This window comes from Mustela nivalis, assembly GCF_964662115.1.
Source record: "Mustela nivalis genome assembly, chromosome: 14".
In the NCBI taxonomy this organism is placed as follows: Eukaryota; Metazoa; Chordata; class Mammalia; order Carnivora; family Mustelidae; genus Mustela; species Mustela nivalis.
The window spans coordinates 92,081,296-92,100,054 of NC_139033.1; the positions used below are offsets into that span (position 1 = coordinate 92,081,296).

General features: G+C 50.4%; 1 protein-coding gene across 2 annotated transcripts; it reads left to right on the plus strand.

Annotated features, from left to right (window-relative positions):
- Positions 1-4,866: 4,866 nt before the first annotated feature.
- LHFPL7 (LHFPL tetraspan subfamily member 7) lies at positions 4,867-16,916 on the plus strand. 2 transcript variants are annotated; one of them, XM_082698820.1, is made up of 4 exons: positions 4,867-5,064; positions 12,998-13,251; positions 14,041-14,179; positions 16,396-16,916. In XM_082698820.1, exons 2-4 carry the CDS (start codon positions 13,051-13,053, stop codon positions 16,656-16,658), a joined length of 603 nt encoding a protein of 200 aa, XP_082554946.1. In that variant the 5' UTR covers positions 4,867-5,064; positions 12,998-13,050; the 3' UTR covers positions 16,659-16,916. The 2 variants fall into 2 exon arrangements, with proteins under 2 accessions (XP_082554946.1, XP_082554947.1); XM_082698821.1 differs by having other exon boundaries at positions 4,928-5,064; positions 13,001-13,251.
- The last annotated feature ends 1,843 nt before the right edge of the window (positions 16,917-18,759 follow it).

The following is an 18,759-nucleotide window of genomic DNA, read 5'->3' on the forward strand; positions in this document are numbered from 1 at the left end:
GCGCCGCCGCGGCCCCGCGCAGCCTAGCCTGCTGGGGGCGGGGCCTCGGGCGGGGAAGCGCCCCCGTCACCATGGGAACCGCGGCCGTCAGCGCCTGCGCGGAAGGACCCGGGGCGGAGTGCGGCCGGCCCGACCGGCGAGCGCCGCAGGTTCCTAGGCCTGGGGACTCTCGGGGGCGGCCAGAGGTCGCGAGCGCGGTTGCGGGGCAGGGGTTGGGGGCAAGCACTCCTCCCGGAAGCGCTCTGGGTCTGCAAGGCCGACCCCGCAGCTCGCGACTCGGAACGTGCTCGTGGTACCACATTCCCGGGACCACCCGGAGACCTCGGTCGGGATCCCCCCGCAAAGCGCGCCGGCCTGCCGTGGGGCCTACGCTCCCGAGAGCCTAAGGCAGCCGGGGAACTCAGGAGGCTCTGGGTAAACCTTCGGCCATTGAATCGTCCCGGCTGAGGTCGCCCGCCTAGGAGCAGAGGGGAATGTGCGCGAGGCGCTGGCGCCCCCTCGCGGCCTGCCGGTGTCACTGCACCGCGGAGCCCGCGGGCGTGGCGGGAAGCTACAGTGGAGGCGAGGCGGAGTGGGGCACGGCTGCTTCCTTTGGGTTGTGGTGGGGGGCTAGGGGTATGAAGACTTTGGAACAAGTTGAGAGACTTGTAGGAAGTCGCCCCTAAACAAGAAAATGCCCGTGTTGCTATCTTTCACTCGTTTACATGCCATCCCTCTTTATTAAGCACCTACTGTAGGCTGGGCCTGAGCACCCAGTGATAGTAGGTGCAGCTAGCAATATCTGGGCTCTTGTGGAATTTACAGACATTCAAAAAATAATTGCACAAATAAATCAAATTGCGCTGGTGACACAGACTCCCGAGGAAATGCACTGGGCGTGAATAACTGGAGGTCCTAAAATCATAAGCATTTATTGTAAATAAATGCTCAGAAGAGGTAAAGAGACAGCAGACATCACATTGTGGCTTTGGGAGAATTGGTGGGAAGCTCTCTCGCCCCCTCTTTCTCTTGATTTGTTGGTGTCTGTGTGTAAGGGAGGGTACACCTGTTGCAGGAGTTCTTTCCATCTGCACAACAGTCCTTTGAAGTGAGGACCACCACCAACCCCATTTTACCATGGAGTAGCCTAAGGCTCCCTAACTGACTCGAAATGGTGAGGTAGAGGCCTCGTGCCATCTTACACTGTAGGATAGTCTACTTTATCATCTGGATGTCTTCAACACAATCATCAAGGACCCAACTCAGTGATTTTTAAATATGACTGCCACCCCTAGGGACAGGAGACAGAGAATGGTTGCATTGAAAGTTTAAACCGGTCAAAATCCATGCTTCAGCACAGCTTTTACAAGACAGCTGTATGTTCTGGAAGCAAAGGCAAATCATTGGTTCTTGTCTGCTCCCTTCTCTAAAGCTCCTGGAAGCAGAGACACTGTCCCTTTTGTTCACTCCTGATTCCCAGTGCCTAGAGCAGGTCTTGGCACATAGCAAGCATTCAATAAATACTGAGGGCGATAAATATTGGGTTAAATGCATGAATGACCAACAGCAGTGTATCATCCACCCTCTCTCTTCTCTAATCTTATAGGAATTCCCTGTCTCTCCCCGGCAAATCTCAATGAACCAGAATGTGTGGACTGAGGGTTCTGTTTAACCAAATATTGTGTGTTTCACCAGAGGAGAGAAGACAATCCTCCTTCTGCCACCACCCACAGAAACCCCAAACCCAGGCGTATCCCCAGCTCTGACCAGCCCTCCCCAAATCTTTGCCCCAAGAGGTGCCCCAGCCCCAGTCCAGCGCCAGTCCTCCTGCATCTGTCAAGCTTTGAGGGAATCTCAGAAGTGACAAACTACAATTCCCAGGGTGCTCCTGGCCTCAAGAGGGGGAGGACTTCCTGGTTCAGCCCCTCAGTCGATTTCCCCCGCATTCCTGTATCCTTCCATCCAGGTGAGAGGCTGCCAGCCAGCACACACCCAGAGATTATACCCTCACCAAAGAGGTATCAGATTGTGCATTGTTTCCAGAGCCAACACTCTCACCCCTCCCAGCTCTGGCTTTTTTCTTCCTGGGGATTGAGGACAATGCCACCCCAGGACTTTCCCAGAACCCTTTCTCTGTGATCTGCACCCTTCTCCAGGGACTCTGTCGTGATATGGCAGCTCTATCCAATAGAATGTTCTGCAATGATGGAGATGTTTTACACCTATACTGTCCAACATTAGCCACAGTTGACTACTGAGCACTTGAAATGCTGCCAGTGGGACTGAGAATCTGAATTTTAAATTGTATTTAATTTTAATTAATTTAAATCTAAACAGCCACATGTGGCTACGGCTACCATACTGCACAGAATCATTCTAGAACTCACACACTCCTTTACAAAGACCATATTCATGCATTTTCATTAGTTCATACTTACCCATTTTTGTTTCTCTTGTAATTTGCCTGCTTCTTGAGGATGACATGGGCCAGTATATTCTTTGAAATGTTTTCCCTTACCACCAGGCCTTTGCCCATGCTGTGGCCTAGGTCTGGAACACTTCACGCTTCACCTGTCCATCATCTGTAACAACTACATATCCTTCAGATCTTTAACCTCATTTCCCCTGAGAAGCCACCTCTGATTACCATCCCTGACTACCATACTGTGGCATCTGAGTCTTCCACCCATCAGCAATCACACCGTAGCACCCAGTTCCCTGCCTTGCTTTCTAGACTGTGAGCTCCTTGGGAGCAAAGGCTAGCACAAAGTTGGCACTCAGTGAATATCCATGGAATTCAGTGTTGAATAACTGGTTTCCCGTGACACGATCCAGCACCCGGCTCGGCAACAATACTAATGAAAACTGGCATATGGTGAGCCAAGTACTTGGCCTGTGCTATCTCATTAAGCACCACAACAATCCTATTAAGGATCCTCTGTCATTATCTTCCGTTTACAAACTCAGCATCTGAAGCTCAGAGAGGTTAAGTAAATCTCTCGAGGTCACACAGCTGTAGTATCTCAGTCTGGGTTCCCTAGAAAACAGAGCCTGAGGCAAAAGTCACCAGCTCCTGCTTTACTGGGGATGGAATCCCAGCCCCACCAAAGTGGAGGAAAGGGACTCTGAGGCAGGGAAAGAGTGTGAGCCGACACAACACGTGCTCCAGGAAACACAGCCGGGAGTCCCAGAACGCAGGGCATCTCCAGAGAAGCCATGTGAACAATGGCAGGGTTGGAAGGCAAGAACTTCCTCTGCTCCACAGCCCAGCTCCTGTCCCCCATTAATCACGGGTGGGTCCAGCTGCTCCTCGCTTCTGGCTTGTGTCACCTGTGTCTTCTGGCAGCCACAAGGGAAGCCAGTTCTGGAAGAAGAGGCACCAGCATCTCCTGCTGCCAAGGGTCTGGTCCCGTCAGCTGGGATGACAGCTGGGGATCTGAGGGAAGTTGGTCTAGCCCTCAGGTCATGTCACTGCAGGCTGAGCAGGCCCAGTGGCTGCAGCAAGTGACCCGGGCCATCTGCAGGGGGAGGCGAGCCAAGGCTGGAGCCAGGCCAGTGCAGCTCAATGGCTGGGAAGGACCCAGCTGAGCGCACCTGAAAAGGGGCATCTGTCAAGCCTGAGACCACTGGTAAACATCACAACTGGGACTCAGATCCAGTTTGAACCAACTCCAAGTCATTCGGCAAATACTGATGGAAAGAAACAAAATGAAGAACTGGATGACTGAGTGAGTGGAAAAGGCCCTAGCTGTGATCTACTCTAGATGCCCCCATTTTACAGGTAGAGAAACTGAGTTCCAGAGAGGTGGAGTTGCCCTGACCAAGGTCACACTAAGTGCGGGTGCCAGAGCTGGTACTTGAGCCCAGGCTTCAGGCCTCACTCATGTTTCCCGGACTTAAGTGCCTGGACCGTCATGCTTTATCCAGCACCAGCGGCCATGTGCTCATTTGTCATGGTAGCATTCAGAGCAAGCATTCAAGTGATGTCTCTAGTTCTCACCTGCCCAGCATCCATTCCCCATTCTCGGCTAACCTTGGTTTTCCTCCTAGAAACCACCCCGTCACCACCTGTAGTCCATATAGTTCCAGTGGGATGAACCTTGTGACCTGCCTACCCTATCCCCAGTCCCCAACACTGTCCTCCAATCCTAGGGCCCAGGACTTGGGTCTGGCCAAACAGAACATGCCCATAGATGGGCATGTGACCTGAGCTTCTCCCTTGAGAATTCCTCACCACATATGCAGCAACTATGTGCAAAGAGAAGCTTTCTTTTCTTGGATTGCTTTCCTATGGCCTCAGAAGGTCAGCCAGGAGCCAACACTGTGAGAGAATCTGCCTGAGAGTGAAGCTAGCCCGGCAGAAAACAGAGCTGAGAGGTGGGAGGAAAGAGGTCCTGAAGATATTGGCTGTTCACCTGGATCCCACTGTGCCTGAAGCTGATCATAAGATTTTTAGTTAGGGAAGCCAGTGAATTTCTCATTTCTACTTGAGCCAGTTGGAGTTGTACTTCCATCACTTACAGCAAAAGATAAGACGAGCACCTATCTGTGCCAAGTCTTATGTCAGATGCTAAGGATAAAGATTTTATGACCCAGTGCCCTCTTTTTGGATGTTCACAACCTGCAGAGAAGATCCTCAGGTCCCAGGGAAATATGTAAATTGGTTCCCTGGATGAGAATTAGCAAGGCAGAAAGGAGAGCACAGTGCCAAAAATTTCAACAACTGGTGTTTAACTGTAGACCAGTTAATCCCTATTCATGCCTTCTCCTACTCAGGAAACACCATACCTTACCTCATTCTGATCTGGGGCTGGCTTTTCCCTCTTTGCCCAGCCCATCTAGTAGCCCGAGGTGGAAGACTATTGATTTAAGGAACTGGGAAGAAACACACACACAATACACACACACACGCACACGCACATGCACACACACACAACTCAGACCAGCTTATCACCCACCTGGGCTTTAGTCACCAACCTGAATGTTTCCTTCCAAGGGAAAGAGACATTCTACAAGGTCACAGACTTATGTTCTCAAAGCTGGAGACTGAGCAGTAAGAGGCCTCGTTGGAAAGTTTGCAGTGTGGTAAGTCTGGAGGGAAGAATCAGAAAAGGGGAGAGAAGAAAGTGTTTTCTAGGGGCCATAGTGAGCTTCAGGGGCCCAGGTACCCCTGAAATAGCATAATAGCATGCCCGTGTATGTGTGTGTGTGTGTGTGTGTACACATAAGCCTGCATGGGGAAGGCATCTATAGTTTCAAATCATATTTTCAAAGGAATCTGTCACCTCCCAAAGGTAAGTCCCATTGGTCTAGAGTATGGCCGTCCTTTTGTAGGTGGGTTTGGTCTGCTCAGGCGATTCTAACAAGGCACCACAGACTGAGAGGCTTATCAACAACAAACATGTATTTCCCCCAGGCCTGGAGGCTGAGAATTCCATAAAGACGCAGGCAGATTTGGTGTCTGGGGAGAGCCCATTTGCTAGTTTCCCCACGGCCACCTTCTTGCTGTGTCCTCACATGGCAGAATGGGAGATGGAGCTCTCTGGGGTCTCTTTTAAGAAAGCACAAATACCTTCATGAGGACTCCATCTGCATGAACTCTTCACGTCCCGAAGACCTCACCTCTTAATACCATGACCTTGGGGGTGAGGATTTCAACATACGAATTTGGGGGCACTCACACATTCAGCCCGTTGCAATGGGAAACTGAGACTCAGGGACACTGTATTGCATCATTTTCCTAGCTCACACCACCAAACTTGTAACAGAGCCTAGACCAGAAGCAGAAATCTGGCTTAGCTGGCTGTGTAGCTGGGAGGAAGAGAAAAGGGTGCAAGTCAAGGTTCTCCCCAGTCCCAGCTGGCCCATCAGATCTCAGCCTGGATGTCACCTGCCCCCCACCCCCACCCCCTGGCTGGATCAGGGACCCCTCCTAGGTATTTGTGCCCAACATTACTCTGGGATTTCTCCTGGCCTGAAGCAATGCCTGTCCAATGTCTGTTGACTGACAGGTTTGGCAAAATGCACATCTGAAACTTGACTTAGGCTGCATCATGTTCAGATCCTTCTTCCTCCCCTAGCAAACCGGCCTCTCCCAGAGCTTCCCCAAATCAGCAGTGGCAGCTCCCCCATCCCCAGTACCAAGGGAAAGAGTCCTGGAGGCATCCTAACACTCTGCCTAATCCCTAAACACTTTCAGTTGGCTTGACCTTTGGCTTTGAACATGGATCCAGGCTCTCCCCCTTTCCTCTTCCCTCCCTCTCTGCCCACCTATCTGGTCCACCATAGGGGAGAAGCAGAGGGTGAGAGGGAGAATCTCAAACAGCCTCCAAACCCAGCATGGAGCCTGACACAGGGCCCCATCTCATGACCTAAGCTGAAATCAAGAGTTACACACTTGGGGCGCCTGGGTGGTTCAGTGGGTTAAAGCCTCTGCCTTTGGCTCAGGTCATGATCCCAGGGTCCTTGGATCAAGCCCCGCATCGGGCTCTCTGCTCAGCAGGGAGCCTGCTTCCCCCTCTCTCTCTGCCTGCCTCTCTGCCTACTTGTGATCTCTCTCTCTATCAAATAAATAACTAAAATCTTAAAAAAAAAAAAAAAAAGAGTTACACACTTAACCAACTGAGCCACCCGGGTACCCCCGAGTGATCTTTTGAAAACACAAGATTGGTTGCCACACTCCTGCTCAGGCCTGTCCGTGGATTCTGCATCTCACTAACAAATTAAAATCCAAAGATCTCCATTGCCAACAGGGCTCTCCACTCCCCCCACTTTCCCCAGCTTCTTTTCTTCCTGAAACTTGCCAAGTTCATGCTCACCACAGGGTCTTTGCTCCTACATCTCCTGCTGCCTGGACTATTTCTCCCCCACAAACCCGTCCTCCTACGGCTCCTACAGCTCTTGCCCAAAGGTTATCTTCTCATGGCTTTCCATGACCTCTCTGATCACTCAGCATCTGCCTTCCCTGCTTCATTTTTCTGTATGACATCTATTAATATCCAACATCTTATACACGGACTTGTCTATACCTTTACTGTCTTGTTTTCCTTCTAGAGTATAAGCTCTGTGAGGACAGCAGTTTTATCTGTTTTCCTCACTATTAAATCTGCAACACCTAGAACATTACCTGGAACATAACAGATACTCAATACATGTTTGTTGACTAGATGGATGGATGGATGGATAGACAGACTATATTATTCTTTCCTGTTTGTCTTGTCCACAAAACCCTAAGTTCCTAGAGGGCATTGAGTGTGTTCTGTTCACTATTGTATCCATGAAGGTCACATTGGACTGGGCACATAGAAGTTGAATGAATAAATGACCTACCCCTTTGGTTAACAGATAAGGACATGGAAGCCAGGAAAGAGAAAGGGACATGGCTGTGGGGGCACATGAAAGCAGTGTAGTCACCTCTAGCCTCCTATGTCCCATGGTTCTGCCTTCTGTGACTCACTGTGGCTCCTTTGGGACCATGCATGCCCCCTGGCCAGGTCAGGTGGGAGGGTGGACCATGCCAGAACGGTGGAGCACCCAGGAAGCTGCTGTGTTTGTATCTGACTTTTCTTTTTTTTTAAAGATTTGTTTGTTTGTTTGTTTGTTTGACAGAGAGAAATCACAAGTAGATGGAGAGGCAGGCAGAGAGAGAGAGAGGGAAGCAGGCTCCCTGCTGAGCAGAGAGCCCGATGTGGGACTCGATCCCAGGACCCTGAGATCCTGACCTGAGCTGAAGGCAGCGGCTTAACCCACTGAGCCAACCAGGCGCCCTTGTATCTGACTTTCAAACTAACTTCTAAATACCACTTGGGGATCAGGCACAGAGTCAGAAGACCAGTTGTCTGAGTGTTTGAGTGCCTGCTTATACTTACTTCCTGGTTTACCACTTACTTCCCAAGGCTTCCTTTTGTCTTCTGTACAAATGGGAACTCTGGGGCTCCTGGGTGGCTCAGTGTTGCGCATCTGCCTTTGACTCAGGTCATGATCCCAGGGTTGTGGGATGGAGTCCTGCATTGGGCTTCCTGTTCAGTCGGGGGAGTCTGCTTCTGCCTCTGCCTCTGTCCCAACCCCCTGCCCATGTAAGCTCTCCCTATCTCTCTCTTGCTCACTCTCAAATAAATAAATAAATAAAAATCTTTAAAGTGAATATGGGAACTCTGATAAGAACACTTAATAAGAGCACCGGGAGAAGCAAGGCACGTGTTTGCCAGGGGGCGGCAGGAGGAGAAAAGGCTCAGTCCCTTTCAAGCTTCCCTTAGGTGGATTCCAGCTACTTGGAGCCTGCCCGGATGTGGTTTCAGGTTATAATGCCTCTTTAGGTTTCTGGGCACCTGGACGGTCGGCGTGATTTTCCCAGGTGACATTGAGCACATTATCTGGAGAACAAAACACTTTTCAAGGTCAGAAACGCCTGGAGAGTCACAGGGGCAGTTGGAGAGAGCAAAAGCACAGGTCTCAGTCGGCTCTGGGCTCTCCGGCTTCCTGGCTGGAATTACACCCCTCGGGATCCTGCCAACCCCCTAGGAGAGGCTGATTTTGGTGTAGGAATAAAAAAAAATTCCATCTCCCTCCCTTGAGGGGCTGCATCTTACCCACTGGCTAGCAGCCACTGGGATTTTCTAATCCTGGGAATAAAATGTCTCTGCACTGTAATCCTGACCTCCCTGCCCAGGCTTCTCTCTCCCTCCCCCTGAGACACACACAAGCATTCTATCCCCCTTGAACCTTCCCAGTAACCCCCAGTCTCTTGGGGAGACTGCAAAGTGAGGCAGTCTCCCCAAGGTCACAGTGTTGGAAAAGGGAAGATGTGGTCCGTCTGCTTCTTTCTACATCCCCTGTTCAGTGGTTAAACCCCTGCTCCCTAGCCCCTGGGACGTCCAATCTGTTTTTATAGATGGAGAAACTGAGGCCCAGAGCAATGGAGTTCCTTGTTCCAGGTCACACAGCTGGGAAGTGGTAGAGGAACTGGCTGGCCTCCAAGCCTAGGACTCCTGCCACGTTTAAAAAGTTCTAGCCAGACTTGGAGTCCCAAAGTGAAGCCCAAGGTTTGAAAAGCACCAGCCCGGGGGAGTACATGTGGGTGTCCTTGGCTTGGCTGGCAGCTCAGCCGCTTTTGACCATGCATGCCCTTGGGCTGGCTCAGCCCTCCTGGGCCTCACTTCCAGTTATCAGCAGCAGTGCTGGCTATCCCCAGGCCACCTTCCCTCACGGCCTCCCCCTCCAGCCACCTCTATGATTATGCAGATACGATGGGGCTTTAAATTAACTCAGTTTTTCATTAAAAGACATTTTTAATTCTAAATGGACAACCAGCATCACAGCAAAACGTAGACCAAAACCACCACAATAAATACAAGGAAACAGCAACCATATTCCTGAATTCTTACTCAGACTTTGTTGCCTGTTCAAGGCTCCCCATCATTTTTAAAAAGGGGGAAAGTTAGGGGGCGCCTGGGTGGCTCAGTCAGTTGAGCACCTGACTCTTGCTTTCGGCTCAGGTCATGATCTTAGGGTTGTGAGATCGAGCCCCACACCGGGCTCCACGCCCATAGTGGAATCTGCTTGGGATTCTCCCTCTCTCCCTCAGAACCCTCTGCCCACTGCTCATGTGCACGCATTCTCAATAAAATGAAATCATAATTAATTAATTATTTTATTTATGTATTAAAAATGGGAGAGGTTGGCAGATGTTTGAAAGTTGTTTGAGACTGATTATCTCCAGCAGGGACTTTCTTCTTGATGAGAAGGAATGAAGAGAGTTGAAAACTCAGTAACTCTGGCACTTGACGATTTAGTGATATTTAAGTGACGCTCTGGATATTCTCCAAGGACTGTCTGAGGCACTAAGTCGTCCCACATCCTTCCTCTGGTTATTCTCTGGAGGCCCTTGCTGTGCTGGGCTGTGGCATAACTCTCTCTGTGTTTGTCAATGAGTGTGTTTGAGGGGCTGAGCTGAGGGCTGAGGTGCAGGGAAGGGCATCATGCCCAGTCCTCCCAGGAGAGGTCAAGGTAGTAAATATTTGCTGCTCAGTGGTTGAAGCAGGGTCTTGCCTTCCCTTTGGAGTGGTTTGTGCCTGCACCCCAACACTCACCCTCCCTGCTCTAATGGGTAACTCTCAGCTCTCCCTGCATCACCCGCACCTTTCCCTTCCTTCCCATCTTCCCCATCTACCTGCCTCCCTCCCTCTCTGAGAGCAAGCCAAGGGGACAGGAGCGGGAGGGATGTTGTCAGAGGAGGGGAAGGTGTTTCTGCTCATTAGTCTGGGGGCTGGAGTCTTGGCTTAGATCCCAGTTTTCCCCCTAATTTGCCCAGGGTGGGGGGATCTTGGGCAAGTCACATGAGCAATCTGGATCTCCATTTCTGGTTATTATCTCTTTGAAGTGTCTGCTAATCCCAACATGAGCAATGAGACAATAGCCATGAATAATACTAATACTACTGTAAACAGTCCCATTGCCACTGCAGGGATCACTACCATTATCACCAACACGCCCATTTATGGAGGACCTCCCAGGTGCAGGGCACTCCACCAAGTACCTTCTGTATCAGGCTTGTTTCACAGATGAAGGAACAGAGGCCCAGAGAGGGTAAGTGTCTGGCCCGAGGTCACATAGCCAATACATCTGAGGGCCAGAAATTGAACCTTTATGGCCTCCCCAGAGTGAAAGCATTTACTTGGGCTGTAAATGGCTGGAACATTGGTCTGTACCTGGCACTTTCAGAGTTGCTTGGGGGCAGTCTCAGGATAAGAGAAATGAAATTCTCTTGGGAGATGCCATCACCAGGCCAGAGGAGCTATCTTGGCCCCATGGCGGGCTGGGGAATAGCCACACCGGAGCAGAGAGAGACAGATGCACAGCCCTGCCTCAGAAGAAAGCTAAGAGCTGGGGTGAGGAAGGCAGTGGGAAGAGTAGAGGCTGGGGCTGAAGAAGGCTGAGCAATATGATGGGAAGGAGCATGGTTAAGTATTGACCTTAGTCCTGGTTCAAGGGTTAGACAGATCCAGGTTCAAGTACCGCTGTCCCACATCTTAGCTGTGAGACCCTGGGCATGTTCCCTCACTTCTCTACGAAGAGCCTGGCCTGCAGCAGGTGGGTGAGGCTTGGTAAATATTAGAACCCTTACCTTGGGGCTCTCGAGAGGGACCACTGCCAACTCATTAGGTCTGGGTATTAGCCCTTGGCCTGGCCCTTCTAACTGTATCCTTGGGATGAATCTCCCAGTCCTCTCTGAGCCTCAGTGTCCTCCCTGATCACACATGAAGTCATAGCACCCACCTGGGCCATGGGTGGGCTCTCTTCCAGTTGACAAAGACACGCTCACTGCAGCCTTCTGGGCTTGTAGCCGGGGAGTCACAAAGCATATGAGCTGTAGGATGTGTATTAGTTGCCTGGCCCATGACAGTGTGTGGACAGAACCCCCACCCAACTCACCCACCCATGCTGGCCTCCTGGGTCAGTCTGGGGGCATCTGCTGCCCTCTCTGGGCCTCTACCATCCCATCTATAAGGCGGGAGGAGACTGAGATTAATGTTTGAGCTCGCAGGTGCCTTCAGCACGGAGGGAGAGATGGTGGAATGGGCAGCCTTCCCTGGGGGAGGAATCAGGATTTCTCGCTCAGAGGAAACAGAGATGTGCCATCCAAGATAGCAAGAGTGTTCCGAGGTGTACACTCCCCCAAAATTCTGGCACAAGTCCAGGCACACGGACGTCCATGGCAGAACTGCCTGCGGTAGGGGGCTAGAGTAGGCGAAATGCAGAGGGGATAGCAGGTGGAGACAACGGTGTGGCCAATCCTGTCATGGTCAGCTCCGTACCCCTCAAGGTCATTGTCATGGGGTCTCTGCACAGCAGTAGGCTTTCATCTGCCTGCAAGGTGTTTTATCACGGCTCTCTTGTTGGTTCCTGCTAGAACCCACTTGTGCACCCCCACCGACTGTTGCCACCCAGTATTGGGCGCAGCCCTCGACCAACGGCTGGAAGGAGTTGGTTTTGTAAAGACCACACCTCCCTCTGCCCTCAGGAGGGGTAACTCAGAGGTCCTGGGTATACCTCCTCTCTCAGAGCCACCCTGGGGACAGCTGGCTTTGTAAAAAACTCTTAACGGGGCTGTGTTCTCCTCCCATCTCACTTCCTCCTCCATGGGACGACCTCCCAAGTACAACCAAACCCTTGTCTCAGGATCTGCTTCTGGAAAACTCCAAGTTAAATGGAATAGGCATACACACAGAAACACAGCTCAACCCTAAAAGGATCATGCTTGGTGCCCCAAGTAGGCAGCAAAAGGCAACATATAAAATAATGTCAATTACATAAATTAAAAATACACACTGAGGTGCCTGGGTGGCTCAGTTGGTTGGTCGTCTGCCTTCAGCTCAGGTCGTGATCCCAGGGTCTTGGAATCCAGTCCCATGTCCGGACTCCTTGCTCGGCGGGGAGCCTGCTTCTCCCTTTCCTTCTTGCTCATGCTCTCTCTCTCACTCTCTCTCTTTCTCTCTCAGATAAAATAAATAAGTCTTTTTAAACAAATACACACATATGGAACAATACCCATTTTGCAAAAATAACATCCACACAAAAAGATACAATTAAATAATTACATTGGTCAGTGATTGGGAGAAGTGAGCTAATGGGTAGGGTGGCTGCTGGAAACACAGCATCTGTGTGAAATTTAGAAAATGGTGCCCCTTCTGGGGAGAAGCAGCCCTTTTGGACAGTGCAATACTTGAGGGGCCGAGGAATGAATGAATGAGCAAATGAAGGGAGGAAGGAAATACGGGACAGGCCTTGCCTGGACCAGTAATGATGATGTTCCATGCAGAGTGGAAGTGTTCAAAGTTCTATTTAATCACATTTATTCTACAATTTGGGGTTATCATACTTCCAGAACTTATTAGAGCAAAGCCCCACCCCCTCCCCAGATATGACGACTTCCCTCTGCATCACCAGGTGGAAAGGAGGCTGGGGATCAGGTCTCTGACTGGGGGACACCTTCACCAGCTCCTGTTCCTCTCCTTCCCAGCAGCCTCCACCCCTCATCTTGCCTGTCGACCTTTAGGTCATTGAAGGTCCCTGATGGCGGGCAGCGTCTGGGCAGCCCTGGGACTCTCCTTAGCTTGCATCTCGGCCCTTAGCCTCATCTCTCCTGCCTGGTTCCAGTCCCACACCTTCTCCTTTGGCATCCTTACCTACTGCTCCTGGCCTCGGGGTGACAGCTGGAACCAGAGCTGTGGGACCTTCAGGTCCCTGGACGATATTCCTGACTTTGCCTGGAAGGTAAGACCAGGGCGGGGACCTCAGGGGTGCTATCAAATCCACCAGAGCCGGGACAGGGGTGTGGGAGGCCAAGTTCTGGTTCCCCACACTGAGCCTCTGAGTGTGTAGGTGTGCGGTGCTGTCCAGCGATCTGCATTTTAGCAAACAGCCAGATTCTGAAGGCAGTTCCAAGTCCATTTAGCACCTTAGTACAGATTAAGAAAAGGTCCCCCTTCTTCAGGACACTGTACTGCCATCTGCTGGACAAGAACTGTAATGAATATACGAATCCAGGATGATCCCAAGGCATCTGCAAGTGTTGTACAGTGTACAACCTGCATACACCTACCTGGCCACCCTCTGTGCACCGCTAAGTTTGAAAACCACAGCTACAGTGTTGAAAGTCTGTTACAATGAGCATCACTAATTTCAACAATGTGGACAAGGGGTCAGGACTCCCAGGCCAACACTGGGAGTAAATAAGGAAGATTATATAGCCTCTGAAACCCATGATTACAAAGGTGCCTCTCCTGGTGATCCCGTCATATAGCAGGTAGTCATAAAGGTGGGGTATGGTGGTTGTAAGTTTGGGTATTAATTCTGGCTTTGCCACTTAATTAGCTGTGTGTCCTGAGGCAAATGACTCCACCTCCTTGGGCCTCAGTTTGTGTACATGTAAAATGGGGGTAATGATAGCACAGACCTCTTGGGGTTTTGAGGACCCAGTAGCTGGCCAGTAAACAGAGAGACATACCCCACCCCCCCACCCCCGCCCCATTCAAAACCCACCCTCCTCTTTCTTCCTGGCAGGTCTCAGCTGCAATTCTCCTTGGAGGATGGCTCTTGTTGGCCTTTAATGCAGTTCTCCTCCTATCTTGGGCCCTGGCCCCCAAAGGGCTGTGTCCCAGAAGGGGCAGTGGCCCAATGCCAGGGGTGCAGGCAGTTGCAGGTAAATCCACTATCACATAGTAACCATTCCAAACATGTTTGTAGAATGAATGAAGGAAGGAAAGAATGAATAAACCTGTGAGCATGTTGAATCTCAGAGATAAATCCTAGGATTGAAGACTTTCTGGTCCTTTAGCAAGCCAAAAATGATGGGGAGGGAGTGGTATACTTAACATCACTCTCTCCTGCCCTTAGCTAAACCCAGTTCTAACAGTCTGTACCCCTTTGTTTCTCTCTCACTCAACCACTTTGTATCATCTTTACCGGGACCACCATACACAGCTGAGCAGGTTGTGCACTGCACAAAGGAGCTAGCTGAGGGCTGAGAGATGCTGAAATCTAGGCTATGCTCCACTTACTAAGCTGTGAAATGGCAGGGCTGCAACTCCCCAGGAGGGTTGCTTTTCTCTAAGTCCCACCTAGGCTCTGGATGGTATAGCCGAGGGCTTGACTGCAACCCTCATGCAAATAATCTCCCATCCCCTCTCACCTGGATTAGAGTGACAATCACCTCACATGTCTCTCTGCTGCCACCTTTGACTCCTAGAGTCTGTCTGCCACGCTAGCCAAACAGGTCCTGTCAAAACTGAAATTAGATCAGGCCACTCAAACTGGTTTATCTAGCCTCTAGTGACTTCCTGTTACACTCAAAGTAAAATCCACACTCCTCGTCATGGCTGAGGAGGCTCTGCCTGATGAAACCCTCACTCCCTCACCAGTATCACCTCTTACCCCTTCTGCCAGGCTCAGCCTGCTCCAGCCACATGGCTTGCTTTCCATTCCATCATGCACCACATTTGTATGCTCTGCCTGGGATTCTCTTTTCTCAGATCTTACATGCCTTGCTCCTCTATTTTGCTCAAATAGCACTGCTTCAGTGAGATCGTCCATGACCTCTAGGTAACGGAGCTCCCCTCTCCTGAGATTCTCCTACCTCTCACCTTGTTCTGCATTTTTCACAGCACTTAAGACTTATCTGCCTGCTTGATCATTGTTCATCTCTCTCCACTACATCAGTTCCTTGAGGGCAAGGACATGTCTGCCTTGACATTGCCAGCACCTGGCACAGTGCCTTTGCACATAATAGATGCTCACTACATATTTGTTAATTCAATGGATGGAGCTATATATAGTCCTTGTCCTAGGCTTGTGTGGTGTCTGGTGGGGGCAGGGTGCATCAGGTAGTTACAACTCAGTGGGTATTTGATAAGATAGGGATGAACATAAGATACAAGGACAAATCTCAGGAGGATAGAGGATGTTAGTGAAGGCTTCCTACAGGAGGTATCTGAGTCTGGAAGTACAGGTGGGAATTGGTCAAATAGAGAAGGTAACTTCAGTAATGGGAACACTGGGGGCAAAAGCTTAGAGACAAGGGAGCAAGGCAGGGTCACAGAACTATAAGCAGACCAATGTGGCTGAAGAGCAGCAAGAGGAGCTAGGGTTATGTGATTCTTCTGCACTGAGAGTGCCTTAAAGGTGAGGAGGTGTATAGTTTATTTCTTTAGTGTCAACAGAGCACACCTGTAACAGTTGTGATGAATGAATGCATGCACTGAAAGGTGGGTTGGTGAATGAATGAATGGGAGAGTGGATAGGTAAGTAGGTGAACTGATGGATGGATCTATAGATATATTAGTGGATGACTAATGGTTGGGTGAATGGATGGATGGGTAGGTGGATGGATGGGTGAATGAATGGATAGATGGATGGTTGGGTGTGTGGATGGATGGGTGGACAAATGAATGGTTGGGTGAGTGGATGGATAGGTGGGTAGACAGATGGTTGGGTGGATGGATGGGTAGGTGGACAGAGATGGTTGGGTGGGTAGATGGATGGTTGGGTGGTTGAGTGGGTAGATGGGTAGTGAGATGGTTGGGTGGGTAGATGGATGGGTGGGCAGATGGATGGATAGATGGTGGGGTACACGTGACTAAGTAGGCAGATGGGCAGATGGATAGATAAGTGAATGGATAGGTGGATGGGGGATGAAGAGATGGGAGGGTTAGAATATTGTTGAATGGATGGGTGAATAGATGGACAGCTGGGTGGAGGACTAGTTGAGTGATGGACTAAAAGGATAGGTTTTAAGTCAGTATGTAAGTGAATGGGTTGATGCACGGGTGGGTAGATAGGAGGGTGGATCAGTGAGTCCTGGGATGAGGGTAGCCCAGAGCCCCTTGATTGACACACTGTGTTCCTTCCTGCTCTCTCCAGCCACCTCTATCACTGTGGGCCTGCTGGTTTTCCCCATCAGCCTGGCCTCCCCATTCGCCAAGGAAGCTTGTGGAGCCTCCTCTGTGTACCATGGTGGGCAGTGCCAGTTGGGCTGGGGCTATGTGACTGCCATCCTCAGTGCAGTCCTAGCCAGCTTCCTGCCTATGATTGGATGGCCCCGAATGACCAAGGTCCAGGGAAAGATCATCCTCTTCTCGGGTGACACTGAGAAGATCATCCTCATGCCAGAAATGAGCAAATAAAAATACCCCAGGAGAAGCAAAAAGGGTCCACTTCACAGTGGTATGAAATCTCTATAAATCCACATTCAAACGTCACCTCTGCAGCTTCTGTGCTGTGTGACCTCGGGCAAATCACTTCACCTCTCTGGACCACCATGGAAGCCGTAAAATGGGAGGAGGAGGAGGGGTGTGTGTGTAAGATAATGCCTCCTTCATAGAGTCATTATGGGAATTAACTTGAGATGCTCTGTGTAAATAAAGCACTTAGCACCACGTTAAGGTCTATTGTATTCAAACAAGTTGAGTTTATTATTATAATCCCTACCTCCCAGGACGGCTCAGGAGAACTACATCTATTCATGAAGGATGCCCAGGGGGGTGCCTGGCTGACTTAGTCAGTGAAACAGGAGACTTGTGATCTCTGGGTTGTTGAGTTGAAGCCCCAGGTTGGATGCAGAGTTTCCGTAAAGAAATGAGAGTACCCAGGACTTCAGAGTCTGAGCTGTCCCTCCAACACTGCATCTTTCAACAGGCACGTGCCTATTCCTTTTCGTACCCCTCCATCTTTGTAACTCCTCTTTTCTTGGGGAATTCGAGGATTCCTTCTTTGCCAATCAAGTATTTAGTGAGTGCCATTACGTACAAGAAAAGCTGGTACAAAAGCATGTCCGATGTTGGGGTGGGGTTAGGGGGGGCCCTTCTCATCCCCCACCCCAGGCAAACAGTCCCACTGATGTGGAGACCTGTTACTTGGGGCACAAGAGGCCCTTCTGGATCCCCTTCCAACCTCTCTCTTCAGCCTTTTTCTTGTACCCACCCAACCCCTGTGCCTCTCCCTCTGCCATACTGAATTCTGGGCCCATGGAAGGCCTCTTCACACTTCTACCACTTGCACATGTTCCCTCTGCCAGGGATGCTGGGGTCTGTCTGCGGCTTTTGCCTATCATGACCCATTGCCCTTCTTTGGGAGCAACACCTTAGTCTTTCCTAGGGAGATGACCACCAGCAACTCTCTGACTATCCCGCGTTATGGATAAATGAGCCCTTCTAGCCAATAAAGCGAAGATATTGTGGGACAGACTGGTCCAGAGATGGGCATGGAATCAGTGTACATCAGCATGGAGGAGAGTGGAACCATGACATGGACAGAGGTGGGGCTTTAAGGACCTCTGAACACGTGGATCCAGCCATGCCTGTTCCCCTACCTACAGGAGACATGATCATAGACAGCTCCAGGCTGGCCTCCTCCTACCTTGGCCGCTGTGGAAGGAAAGCATGAATGACTCTCTTCCCAGGGAAGGAATCTAACTGGTCAGGACAGAGTCACATGCCCCTAGGGGGAGGGGAACATCAGCAGTCTCCCTATAAGACCATGGTTGTAACGTAGGAGATACAGCTGCCCAGAACATGGGAGAAGATGCTGGTACAGGAATGGGGGAAGGATGCTGGGTGGGCAAAAACACTTGATGCTCAGCTCCCTTTTGAAGGATAGCTTTATTATCTCCAGTTCACAGAAGTGAAAACTGAGGCTCAGAGAGGTACAGTCACTTGCCTACGGCTGCACAGCCAACTGGGATTTACACCCAGGTCTGTCCCCCTCAAAAATGGAAGCAAAAATAAAATCTGGATATGCTCCCTCTGCCCAACCTAGCTTATCTTGATCCAACTCTTCTAGCTTTAAATGCTCAACCAAGAACATCCATAAACAACCCCCAGGAATGACTCCATGATCTTGAAAACACATGGACTGCACAGAATACAGCTTGTGTTCACCTTCCAAAAAGAACAATAATGTTCCTTGACAGATTTCTTAGAAAAATGTAGAGGGGCACCTGGGTGGCTCAGTCAGTTAAGTGTCTGACTCTTGATTTTGGCTCAGGTCATGATCTCAGGGTCCTGGGGTTGAGTCCTACATTGGGTTCGCTGCTCACTGGGGAGTCTGCTTGAGGATTCTCTCTCTCTCCCTCTTCCTCTGCCCCTCCCCCTGCTTGCATAATTCTCTCTAAAATAAACAAGTCTTTAAAAAAAGAGAAAGTCATAGAATAATGGAATAAAGTAATAGAAAACCTCAGAAGCTATCACGTGGTGCTCAAAGGGACCCAGAGGCATGTCTCGTTATCAG

What these genes read in the sequence shown, in the direction of transcription:
- LHFPL7 (XM_082698820.1), top strand. Translation starts at nt 13,051, where the DNA reads ATGGCGGGCAGCGTCTGGGCAGCCCTGGGACTCTCCTTAGCTTGCATC. An exon ending in TTCCTGACTTTGCCTGGAAG is followed by an intron (nt 13,252 to 14,040) that starts GTAAGACCAGGG and finishes TCTTCCTGGCAG; the next exon opens with GTCTCAGCTGCAATTCTCCT. An exon ending in AGGGGTGCAGGCAGTTGCAG is followed by an intron (nt 14,180 to 16,395) that starts GTAAATCCACTA and finishes TGCTCTCTCCAG; the next exon opens with CCACCTCTATCACTGTGGGC.